This window comes from Macrotis lagotis, chromosome 1 (genome assembly GCF_037893015.1).
Source record: "Macrotis lagotis isolate mMagLag1 chromosome 1, bilby.v1.9.chrom.fasta, whole genome shotgun sequence".
Classification (NCBI taxonomy): Eukaryota; Metazoa; Chordata; class Mammalia; order Peramelemorphia; family Peramelidae; genus Macrotis; species Macrotis lagotis.
The window spans coordinates 798,154,630-798,167,759 of NC_133658.1; the positions used below are offsets into that span (position 1 = coordinate 798,154,630).

General features: G+C 39.6%; 1 protein-coding gene and 2 pseudogenes across 2 annotated transcripts in view; all 3 read left to right on the forward strand.

The window, feature by feature from the left end:
• The window catches only part of ARHGEF17 (Rho guanine nucleotide exchange factor 17), a 156,219-nt gene extending 153,048 nt beyond the window's left edge, over positions 1–3,171 (forward strand). For both annotated transcript variants that reach the window (XM_074216827.1, XM_074216828.1), the window contains exon 21: positions 712–3,171. In XM_074216827.1, the coding sequence (XP_074072928.1) occupies positions 712–905 (194 nt within the window). In that variant the 3' untranslated portion in view covers positions 906–3,171. The remainder of the gene's footprint in view (positions 1–711) is intronic.
• A 1,656-nt stretch (positions 3,172–4,827) lies between these two features.
• Positions 4,828–11,521, forward strand: LOC141507139 (cullin-2 pseudogene; annotated as a pseudogene).
• A 160-nt stretch (positions 11,522–11,681) lies between these two features.
• On the forward strand, positions 11,682–12,301 carry LOC141508322 (cullin-2 pseudogene; annotated as a pseudogene).
• The last annotated feature ends 829 nt before the right edge of the window (positions 12,302–13,130 follow it).

Genomic DNA, 13,130 nt, shown 5'->3' on the forward strand with positions numbered 1-13,130 from the left:
TCAATTAGTAGCTGTGTAACTCTGGACTTGTTACTTTATCTCTATTTGTCTCAGTTTCCTGATCTTTAAAAAAGAGATAATAATAGCACCTATCTCTCAGGGTTGTTGTGAGAATCAAATAGAGTGTTTTACAAACCTTCAAGAACAATATAAGTGCTAGTTATTATCATCATTATCGTTGCTATTATTATTATAGGTAGTAGTTTTGGAGGTCAGAAAAATTATTATACACGACAGAAACATAATTTATGGGAGATAGGTCAGGTAGTCATATGTGGTAGGCAGAAAGTCATTCTAGATGACAAAAAATACAGTGTAGCAAATAGAAAGCAGTTATACATTAGAAGACAGGAGAGTGGTTATAAAATGAAAGAAAGTAATATATATATACATAAAATGTATATATATAATATATACACACATACATATACACAATGGGGAGTACCATGGGAAGCAGGAAGTGTTTCTTCACAAGGTATGTTGTGAAATAATTATATTAAACAGAAAATAATATATATATATGCATATATATATATATATATATATATATATATATATATATATATAGTAGGAAATGTTATATAAATAGAAAGTACCAGGGGAGATAGGAAGTGATGGGTTGGGGCAGAAACAGAACATTGCCTAGGAGGAGAGAGCATGGGGATGCTGGGATGACCACCTCTTTCACACTGTCTCCCTCCTCCTCCCCAGGTCCGGAAAAGTCGGCTCTGTTAGAACGAAAGGATTCTTTCCGACACCGAAGCTCAGCCCCGGCCCTGGTCAAGCCCAAGATGCTAGTGATCAGCGGGGGTGATGGCTATGAGGACTTCAGACTGAGCAGCAGTAGCAGTGAGACCGTGGGTAGGGACGACAGCACAAACCACCTCCTCCTGTGGAGGGTGTGACCTGGACACCATCCCGCACCCCTGCCAATGCCCACTCTGCACCTGTGTGTGCAGGGGGCCTCAAGCTAATGGAGTGTGGGCATTTTGGGCACAGATATGTGGCCCCATCGAGGACTAGGGTCACGCCCAGTGTCTCCCCTCATGGCATCCCCCACCCCTGCTCCATGTGCATCTGGGGACCACACACGTGCATGAGAACGGGTCACCTCCAGGGAGGCCTTGACCTGTGGGGCAGCAGGATGCCAGCCGCTTGCAGCCCTAGCCTCCTCACCCTGCCCTCTGTGTTCCCAGGATTGCCCTGATTCCTTCCTTGTCCAGGTAACCAGGCCCCATCACACTCCCTTGGGGCAGGAGGAAGGCACTCATTCTGGGACAAACATGGGCCAGAGGGCCATGTGCAATATTGCAAGTGCTTCCCGGAGGCTGTGGGCAGACTTGGGGAGGTAGCCCCACAAGGAAAACAATAGGGGTGAAAAAAGCTGGGGATCAGAGGAGGAGGTGGCCAGGCCACAGGAGATGTGGAGGGCACCTCCCCATATGTACAGTATTTATGTATATTTTTAGACGCTCGTGGTACCTCCCAGAGCACTTATTTATGCCCCAGTCCAGCCTAGCAAGCAAAGGAGGAAGGGAGGGAGAGAGGAAAGGCAAGATTTGGGGGCAAGAAATACAGAATCATCCCTTCCTCTAGAGGGTTATTGAGTTCATGACTAAAAGTGACCTTCCTGAAGGGAGTAGAATGTCCTTGTCCACCCCCCCCCCCATGGTCTCCATCCCCACCTCTGTCCCCAGAGAATAGTTTTGCACATTCATAGCACCTTCCTTCCCTCCTGGACTCTCCAAACCCACTCACCTACTCCCCCACCCCCCTGCCCAGCACATACAGTCCACCATGCCACATTCATGACCCTGATGGAAATTTAAGGCTGGAGAAATAAATTCCATTTGTCATCATCCTCTGCTAGAATTTGAAATGACTCTGGATCTGAAGCCAGAGACTCTAGATTCAAATTCTTATTCTGCTGTGTGACCAGACACTACTCGCCTTTCTATCCCTGGGCCCCAGTCTCTTCATCTGTAAACCAAAGGAGATTGGACTAGGCAATCTCAAAGGTTTCTTCTAACTGCAAAACCTATACTACAATGATTCTACACTCCCTTTTCCAGGGTTAGAAGCTGATTCTATTCTCCATTATTCAAGTCAAGGAAACAACTCTATTGTCCATTATACAGTGTTTGAGAAGGCTCAGTTTTCTGTTTTCTAGATCCCCTCTCTCATCTCTAGGGGATGGGACAACTGATGAATAATCCATTTGATTCTTGAGTCTCAATTCTCCAGAGATTCCATGTATAAATTCTTCAGATTCTTTCCTTCACCTTGAGCCATTTTCCTGCTTATTGGCAGCTTTTCATTATTTTATGTTGTTTTGAATAAGGAAGACAATTGAAGGCCCTGGATGGATCAGGTAGGCAGCTTATGATGATGATGATGATGATGATGATGATGATGATGATGATGGTGATGATGGTGATGATAAAATCTCTGGGCTATCCAGGACTTATCCAGGTCACACAGCAAGTTCTACATGGGTTATCTCTGGGTTTCCCAGCCCTGGGCTAATTGACTATTGGTCAAGTTAGGCAGGAAAGGTCTGAGAACCTTCTGGTGCCTTTCCCTTCCAGGTCCATCTGAGCCCTTAACCCCATTCCCATCATGCTTGCACACTGTAGCATTGGGTACACTGGCACATATGACTAGGGGACAAGGGAGAGGGGACTAATGTAATCAAGAACCAAATCTGGAAGTCCCAAGCTCCCTCTCTCCCACCCCAGACTCTAACCACTGAACCTCCTTCCCTCCTGAGTTCTCTCCATCTTCACAGACTGAGCCCTTCCAAGAAGATAACCTCCTAGTCCCTTCTACTTCCACCCCCAAAGCAGAGTGAATCTGATGGGGCCACTTAAAGGGTCAGGGGAGGGAGTGGTTTGGGGGACCCAGATGTGCCCCTTTCCAGCTCCAGCTCCCCCACCTATTCATCTTTGGGGAAAGAGCCTGACCTCCCTACTGCTCGCAATCTCCAAGCTGTAACTCCAAAGGTTTCACCTCACTGGGGACTCTGGCTTGTCATGTCCAGGTTTCAGGAGGGTGAGGGCTGGAGACATGGGTTCAATGTCCTCTTTTTCTCACTACCAAATGACCATGTATTAACTCCATGGATGATGAAGTTTCAAGCAAGTCAATAAACAGAAACACAAAGAAAAAATATGTCTCCAGGATGGGAGTGAGTTTGGGGGTGGGGAGAGGAGGAAGGGGAAAGGGGCTGCCATATATCACTTCTGCCATCCTGCTGTGGATGGGCATCAGAATAAACATACTAGGGGGATGTGAGAGAACTCACTGTGCACTAGGTCACTGTCTCTTTGGGAGGTGGTTTCCACTTGAAGGGAGATAAGAAGTCTAAGAATCCCAGCTTTGTCACTACTACCCATATAACCTTTGTTAAGTTTTTTTCTCTTCTCTGGGCCTCAGTGTTTTCATCTGTAAAATGAACAGTTTGGACTAGATCAAGGATTCTTCATCTGTGCTCTTTATGGATAAATTTTAGGAAAACCATGAACTCATATGGAAAAAAAACTATATCTTTATTTTCAGTAACTTTCTTTTTTAAAGATTTCATTTATTTTTGAGTTTTATAATTTTCCACCCTAATCTTGCTTCCCTCCCCCCACCCCCCCCACAGAAGGCAATTTGCCAGTCTTTACATTGTTTCCATGGTACACATTGATCCAAATTGAATATTTGCCCCCCAATATTTTAAGAGGTATACTTTTCCCTTTATTGCTTTGGTCCCTGAGGATAGTGAACTCAGAATTTGAATAGGTTCTACATAGCATTAGTTTCTCCAAGTTCAGATCCTTTGCTGCTAGATAAGCCCCCTCTCAGCTACCACAGGGCTAGGTCCTAAAGGAGCATTGCTGCTGTTATTCTCAAGAAACTGTTGCTGGGCTGACTGCAGAAACCTAGAAGGTACTCAATTCAAAGTATTTTGGCTCATTTCCTGACCTTTCAAAATGTACAAGTCCATAGTCTTCAACTTCTCCAAAAGGACTATTGAGGCAAAGAATCAAGGTTACATGTTGACCTTGGAGAGAGCAGAAACAAGGCTTCTTCACTTAGATCATTAATTCTCACCAGTCACCATTAGGAAAGCAGTGAAACCAAGAGCAGAGATCCATTCAAGAGGCAAGGATAGAGAATAACCAAAGCCCTTTGAAGGATTTTCCACATCTAGTTTCACAGCTGTAGCCAATTAAAGAAACTGTCACATGATTAGCAAATGATAAGCAATTCTAGAATATCTATGCCTGTTCCAAAGTTTCTTCAAGACATTTCCATTATACAGAATCTCACCTCTCTTAGAAACAGGTTCCTCAGCCTCTTTTACATGAAGTAATACAAACACTGTATCATACTAATTCAAGTTCATAATGAGCCTGAATTACACCCAACCCTGGAGGTCTGGATGAGAGAAAGCAAGTGACCGGGGATAGAAGTGAGGTGGGAAAGAACTTTTACTGAAGTAGAACATCACAGAAAAAAAAAAAAGCTAGACTGAGAAAGTAGGAGAAACGATTGCACAGTTAATAAAATAGGTCAAGGAGTGCAATGAATAATTACGATAAAGTTAAGGAAATTAGCCTGAAAATCCCTCAAGGAAAAAGAAACATTATAGAGAATAAATTCTATGAATGCCCCTAGAAAACAAGCAATTAACAAGCAGTTATTAAGTTCCTACTATTTACCATGAAGTGGCAATGAAAACTGCAAAAACCTCCATAATTACTCAAAAGATCACTAAATTACTTTTTTTAATTAATGAATTAAATTAGAAGTTAGAAATCTCAAAGTAGAAATAGGGCAATGAGGCTTGACTGCACACTCGCCAGTGTGAAATATACCTGTGAGCATTTAAAGGACTTCAAGCTCAAATTGAATCAACAGTATTACAAGGTAGACAAAAGAATAAATACTCTTCTAGGGCGCATTATCCAGTCTAAGGGAAATGAATTCTGTGCCTGGTTGAATCACTTAGAGAGTACTGGACATCACTTTTAGGGAATGTCATTGGGGAAGCTGCCAGAAGTCTAAAGGACAGTGAGGAAAATAAGAAGACTGGAGATGATGTTTTATGACAAACTGTTGAAGGAAATGGGGATGTTCAGCCTAAGCAAAAGGAAATGTAGTTGATTCCCCACCCCATCAGAATTTTATAGGCAAGGATTGGAGACTGTTGACAGCATTGTAGAGCAGATACTTGATCCAGCATGTATGGACCAAAAGTCTACTGAGGTCCTTTCCATCTCTGAGGGTCTGAATGAAATCCCTGTAACAGTAAAGACAGTACTTTGAACAAACAATGGAAAAACTATCCAAAATTGTAAAATTCCTTAAAAAGATAACGAAATACATTTTAAATAACATTTTTAGAACACAAATGTAGTTAGAAGAAAAACTAATTGAACAATGGTTCTGAAATAACAAAAGAGAACATATATGATCTCTACAAATAAAGGAACTGTGCTTAAAGATAGGATATCAAAGGAAGACAAGATCGATCTATGAATTTTAGAACCTATCTGACAAAAGTGACTCCATGTTTAAATAGTGATTGACTGTTTAGGTACCAAGAAGTTCCTAAGTAACTAGTACCTTGGTCAGCTATATTTAGGTAAGGAATAAAAAGTTAGCAAATTGTCTCATGAAGAGACTGTCAAAGGATAATAGACCTTCCAGAAAAAAACATAATGCAACAAAAAGCTTAAAGACTATGATTCCAAAAAAATCAAAAAGGAAAATTGCCCAAATGTCATCGAAATAAAAAAACCAAAATAGAGATGAACAGAATCTCTAGATTACTGACAAAGAGATACCTCAGATTTAAACCAATGAATTTGTTTTAAGTAAAAAAAAAAAAAACTAGTGTAGGGAATCAAAAGAAAAAATCCACATTAATCAAGACGACTTCCTATGTATGAGAAATCAAAGGAAATACTAATATATGAAATTCTGAAAAAAGAAATACATCCTGCAAAATTGTGCTTAAACACGAGTGGAAAAAAAGAGATAGGGGCCACTAGGTGGCCAGTGGATAAACTAGCCCTAAAGTCAGTAGTACCTGAGTTCAAATCCAAACTCAGACACTTAATAATTACCTAGTTGCGTGGCCTTGGACAAGCCACTTAACTCCATTTGCCTTGCCAAAAAGAAAAAAAGAGAGATTTTTCTAAAGGGAGTATTTCTTTCAAAATAAAGCAGAAGAAAATAGGGCATTTAATATGCAAATTAAGGGTTTTTTTAAAAAAAAAGAAACAATTTCAGTTTGCAAGAACTGTATCACAAAGTATGTGAGGATGCATATAAGGTATAAGAAGACTGGAAATGTAGTAGGGGACAAAGGGTTTTAAAAGTCAAATAGAGGGACAGCTAAGTGGCACAGTGGATAGAGCACCAGCCCTGGAGTCAGGAGTACCTGAGTTCAAATCTGGCCTCAGACACTTAATAATTACCTAGCTGTGTGGCCTTGGGCAAGCCCCATTGCTTTGCAAAAACCTAAAAAAAAAGTCTCTGTAGTAATAGAGAGTGAGGTGAGAAGATAAGGTCCTGCACCAAGACAGTGGCAGTTTCAAAGGAGAGGAGGTTATATAGGAGATATTACAAAGGTAGACTTGACAAGACTTTACAGATTGGATACAGAGGATTGAGTCTAGGTGGATGTTGGGAAGGTGAATTTGAACTGGAAATAAAACATATCTTTATTTTCATTCACTGAAATTAAGTATTTCCTTTAATTATTTAAACATATTTTGAGAAGGGTTTGAGAATAGGTTTCAACAGACTGAATCTCACAGAGGTACATGACACACAAAAGGGTAAGAACTACTGGACTAGGTGATTTCTAAAGTACCTTTCATCTCTGCCATTCTGTGTTCTAAGGTCCCTTCCATCTATGATATTCTATACTTTAAGGTTCTCTCTCAGTTAAGATATTCTGAAGTCTCATGCCCTATAACCTATGAAACTCCATCTCTGAATGAATAGGAAAACAATTAAGTTATAAGACAGCTCCTATCACTTTGCAATTAGAATTATTTGGTCATTTCAGTTGTATTAGACTCTTTGTGATCCCCTTTGCTTAGTAAATTTTCTTGGCAAAGATACTAGAGTGTTATTTCCTTCTTTAGTGTATTTTTTAGATGAGAAACTGAGGGAAACAGGGTTAAGTGATTTACTAAGGGTCATACTAGTAAATGTCTAGGGTCAGACTTGAACTCAAGAAGATGAAGTCTTCCTGATTCCAGGTCAGGAGTTCTATCCATTGTGCCATCTAGGTGCCTGCAATTAGAATAATTTAGCCCAATACACAGGCCAAACCTTTTCTTTAGAAGCGTAATCTCATCTGGGTTGGTAACACAGCCATCTGGGCTGAGAGCAAATCCAGAAGAAATGATGTGCTACATGGAATGGCAGAGACTTGAATGTGAGAAAAGGTTGGAAAAAAGAGGAGCAATCAGGATGGAGACAACTGCTTCCCTGTATTAAGACTTTGTGATGTAGGACATATATGAAGGGCAGGGACCACAGAGGATTCAGTGGTGCTAATGAGCAAGCTATGAAGAGAATGGATATGGGAGCTGGAGGAAGCTAAATGGGGACCACAACAGAGTACAGTGACAATCCCTGTCTGGAGAACATATCCTCAGATGCAGAGTTCACAAGAAGGTTTAGTACTTCAGAAGGCCAATGGGCCTGAAGGGAATTAGATGGGTTTTCCATGAAGGATCTTGGCATCTTTAGATACTTTTGCCAAATGTCTCCTCTTTTTGAGGCTCTTCACTCAAAAATGTCCCCATATGTCCTGAGTTCATCCTGGAATTCCACACATGCCTTCATTTTAACCTCATAAGAGTCTTGATTTCCTCCTTTGTAAAATGAGAAGACTGGATTAGATGATCTCTAAGGTCCCTCTCAGGGCAGATAGGAGGATAGAATGATGAGCCAGGAGTCAGGAAAATTCATCTTCCTGATTTCAAATCTAGCCTCAGACACTTATGAACTGGAGAAGGGAAAGGCAAACAACTCTAGTATCTTTTCCAAGAAAATTCCAACTGGAGGCATGGCAAATCTGGCACATCTAAAAAAAACCCAACTAAACAACTAAAGTTCCCTCCCAACTCTGAATTCCTAATATCCTGTGAATGATCCATTTAGCACAAAGCTTTGAAGAGCTGATGACTGAAGGAAAGGAATGTGTGGAAGCTGTGTGATCCTAATGTCAGGAACAGAATAAGTGTGGATTGATTGACTGGTTGATTGATTGGGAACCTAAGAGAAGCAGATTTAGGGGAAATGGAAAGCAAAACTTTCTAACAGATTTTTTTTTTCATTTCAAGTGAAATGAACTTGGTAATGAGTTCCCCTTTGTTCTAGGTTTTCAGATAGAGGATGGATGCCCAGTTGTTAGGAATATTATCATAGAGAGGATTCATATCAAGGAAAAACTGAACATGCTGCTGCTAAGGTGTCTTCCATCACTGAAAATCTCTGATTTTATGAACATTGTGAAAGGTCATCTCCTCCCCGATCAGTGAAAAGTGGGGTGTAATGGAAAGAGTTCCAGACAGGAACAGCTAGGTGGTGCAGTGGATAGAGCACTGGCCCTGGAGTCAGGAGGACCTGAGTTCAAATCTGATCTCAGACACATAATACTAACCTAGCTGTGTGACCTTAGGCAAGTCACTTAACCCCACTGCCTTGCAAAAACCAAAAAAGAAAAAAGAAAAAAAAATCTGTGACCTCCAGCAACTCACTTAAATTCTTGGAGCCTTGATTTCCTGTTCTGGGTTTTAAACATAAGTGAGGGGGGCAGGAAACAGAGTAGGATAAAACACAATTAGGTGGATTATCAGGGACTATCAGAGATAGAAGGTATCTCCGAGGGCATCTATTTTCATAACTCAAAAAAAGATACACAGCAACCCTAGACATCCAACCTTGTCAGAAGACTTCTAGGAAGGGAGAAAACTAGACCTTCCCCAGCTTCCTATTTACATTTTGGGTAGCTCTAATTGTTTTTTATTTCTTTGGTTTTGCTCAAATTACTTTTCTTTGTTACAGGAAAGCCTCCTTGGGTGACAGGAGGAGAGGGGATGTCAGGAAACTGCTGCTTTGTAAAAAAACAAAAAAACAACAAAAACAAAAAAACACAAACAAAAGGAACCAGTGAAACTTAACAACAAAAAAAGAAAGGATTGGATTACCAGTCCTTCCAGTTCTGAATTCTAAAATCCTGGAAGGAACCTAGATGAGAGGAGGGAGAGAGATGATTATCTAGATTTTAGCCTTGTCCACAGAGCCCCTTTGTAAGAGCCTGTGTCAATTAACACATTCTTATGAAGTATCTACTACATAGTGAACACTGTGCTAAGCCCTGGGAATAGATACAAAGAAAGGCAAAAAACAAAACAAAAAACAATCCTTGCTCTCAAGAATCTCACAGTCTAAAGGGGAGGACAACATACAAATAGACTATATACAAGATAAATTGAAGCAAAGGCTCTAGTATTAAGGAAGATATGGAAAGACATCCTGGAGAAAGTGCCATTTAAACTAAGACTTAAGGGGAAATGAAGAGGGAGAGAATTCCAGTAATAAGAGACATCTTTTGAAAAGGCCAGAGTAGAGAGATGGTGGGTGTATCCCATGAAGATTTTTAAAAGTCATAGAGGAAGAAAAGTTAGGTGGTACAGTGGACAGAGCACAGGTACTGGAGTCAGGAGATCCTGAATTCAAATCCAGCTTTAGACATTCTCTAGGAATGTTACCCTGAGTAAGTCACTTAACTCTGATTGTCTTTAAGGGGAAAAAAACAGAGAGGATTTTATATTTGATCATGGAGGTGATAGACAATGGATTTTACTGAATATAAAAGTGACAAAATCAAAAGTGTATTTTAGAAAGATCAATTTGACACCTGAACAGAGGATAGGGAAAAGACGAAAGAGGGAATCCCAACCAGGAGGAAACTGTAATATTTCAGGAGGAAAATGATTAAGTTCTACATCAGGGTGTTGGCAGAATCAGATGAGTGAAGGGGTCTATAGAAGAGATGTTTTGAAGGCAGAATTGACAGAATTTAGGAAAGATTGGATACAGTTGTGAGAGAGGAAGAGTGATATCTAGTTTGGAAGCATGGGAGGATGGTGATGCCCTTGATAGTAAAAAGGAAGTTAAAAGTGGGCAGGGGGAGAATGATAATGAGTTCATTTTAGGACGTGTTTGTTGAGAGTAATCTGTCTAGTGGACAGCTAGTTTGAGAAGTCCAACAGGAAGATGAAGATGTGAGATTGATGATCAGGAGAGAGGTTAGGGTTAGACTAGATGTGAGAATCGTCTATATAGAGATAGTAACTGAAACCAAGGGAGCTGATGAGATCACTAAGTGAATTAGTATGGAGAAATTAGAGAGGGGTTACCCAAGGTTAGTGGGTATGGCCTGGATGAAGATTTTGAAAGGCAAATGTGAAAGAGGAGAAAAGGGGTGGAATGAAGCCAAGAATAGAGGCAGCAGCCCAGCTGAACTCTTCCAATATTCCCCTCCAAGCAACTTTTAAATAATTCCTCAGATAAAATTTTGGAGCAACAGAGTCAAAAAAAAGGTCAGACAGCCATTTTTCTAGCCAAAGACAACTTAGAGTGCACAGGAAACCCTGGTGGGTACCTGTCCTCCTGTCTCCTTGCCCTATCATTGGAACTTCCCTTCCCTATCCTTCCTCCCTACTCCCATACTCATGGGACCCAGGCTTCCAGTGTCCAGGGACCCAGAGCTATGCAATCATGACAGTGCTGTGAAGAGGGGTCCCAGCTCACAGACCCAGCCAGGTTTGGTCTTCCCTGCTTCCCTGAGCTTCTTTATACATATTTCAGCACTAAACTCCCACAGTGTCCCTGAAACTTTAAGTAGTACATTTTGATGCAATATAGAATAAACTCTTCATAGCAATCAAAGTTGTTATCATGATGGATAATGTTGAAAGAGCAACTTGGAATGATTGCTTTTCAGACATAAATGCTTTGTGTGTGGTCTAATCTGAACCTCTTGTTGAAAGACTTTACATGCAGACTAAAATTTTTCTTCAAAATCACATATACCATTTGCACAAGAGAGTTGTGGAGTCTAAAGAATAAATATTGGTTATGTATTATAGGTATTGGGAAGAGAATAACAAGGGGGAAGACTAAAAGGACTGTATTCAGGTATCTCAACACATAATTTATTAAGAAAAGTAAATTGGAGGAAGCTGACCTTCAATATGGTTATGGTAGTATAGATATGAATAAATAACTTATGGAAATAGGAGAGCTAGCATTGGATATGTGTAGAAAATTGATGGGTGAGCCACTTCAAGCAATCTTCATACAAATGCTCCTTTGAGAAAAGAAAAAATGATTGCTGTAGGGAAAAATCAAATCAAAAGTAAATCATGCGGTTATTAACTCTTTTGTTCATGCTGAACAGTATAAGAAAAAATTGGGTAAAACTGGGAAAACAGTATAAGAACCATATAGGGAAAAAAAAATCCCCTTAAAGTTTTAGCAGGAAATTCTTGAGTTGTCTTTTCTGATTCAAAGGGGGATATTATAAATAAGAAGCTTCAGCTTTTTTTTTATAAGAATCAAACTGTTCATCCAAATTCATATAATAAAATGATTTGTGAATGGTGGCAGATCATTTACTCTTCTTACATGTAGAATGTCACAATATTATCCAACAAGAGAAAAGAAGTAATACAGTAAATATGTATGCCTTACTTTATGCTGTGTCAAGTGCTTTACCTCATATGATTTATAAACCACAGAAAAACATCCTCATGCTGAGGGTCTTAGAGCAATGGGTAATCTTTCTTGGGAAAATATGCCAACTCAGTTTGTTAAATCAGTTTTGGAGATGCATAGTAAGTTTGCCCAAATTATCAACACTGTTTTGAATTATGATCAACACTTCATGAGTGCCTAGGATAAGGCTCTGTTGTTTGCAGCAAATTATAGAGAACCCAAGACTATTGACAAAGCACCTGATTGACACGTTGCTAAAAAAAAAAATCAAGAAAAGTAAATGATTGAAAATGAAGAAGACAAACTCATCAATTTTATTACTATTTTCAAATACATTGATGATAAAGATGTTTTTCAAAATGTTTATAACAAGATCTTGACCAAACATGTAATTCATGGTATTTGTGTATCTATGGATTCTTTTATTGGGAGGGGTTCTATTTTTGGCAAGATAATGGGGTTAAGTGATTTACCCAAGGTCACACAAGTGGATAATTATTAAGTGTCTGAGGTTGGATTTGAACCCTGACTCCAAGGTCAGTGCCCTAGCCATTGTGCCACCTAGTTGCCCCTATATCTATCGATTCTGAAGAAAGCTTGATCGATAAATTAAAGCAAGGCTATGTATATGAATTTATAAGCATACTCCATATAATATATACAGACATGAATAGCATTATTCATCTCAACAACAAATTAAACAAAAAATCAAGACGTTGTAAGCATTTTGGGGAATGAGTTTTCAAATATATGTCCTACAGGCTTCTTCCACATTTGCAATATCTCAGGAACTAGAAAAAAAGTATAGATGTTTGAATTATTTTACAATTAGTGTTTTAAGAGGGCTACATTATCTTTGTATAGATGAAGTTAAAATGAATTATTTTTCCAAACTCTATATGGCTAGAGTGACAACATACCACATAGCAGAATGAACTTCATGATATCACAGAGATGAAAAAAAAGGAATTGGCAAAAACTATCTAATCTTTTTTTTTTTTTTTTTTTTTAGTTTTTGCAAGGCAATGGGGTTTAGTGGCTTGCCCAAGGCCACACGGCTAGGTAATTATTAAGTGTCTGAGGCCAGATTTAAACTCAGGTACTCCTGACTTCAGGGCCGGTGCTCCATCCACTGCGCCACCTAGCTGCCCCCCCCAATCATTTCTTGATGTGAAAATTATTGACCATGATTCAGAAAAGGATGACATAGGTGCAGATTCTATTTTTTCATTAAATATGAACATCAGCAATAAAAGAACAAAATTTAAAATAACCACATTGATGCAAAAAGATATACCACAAGGGGTGGAGCAGGCCAGAAATGCTGTAGA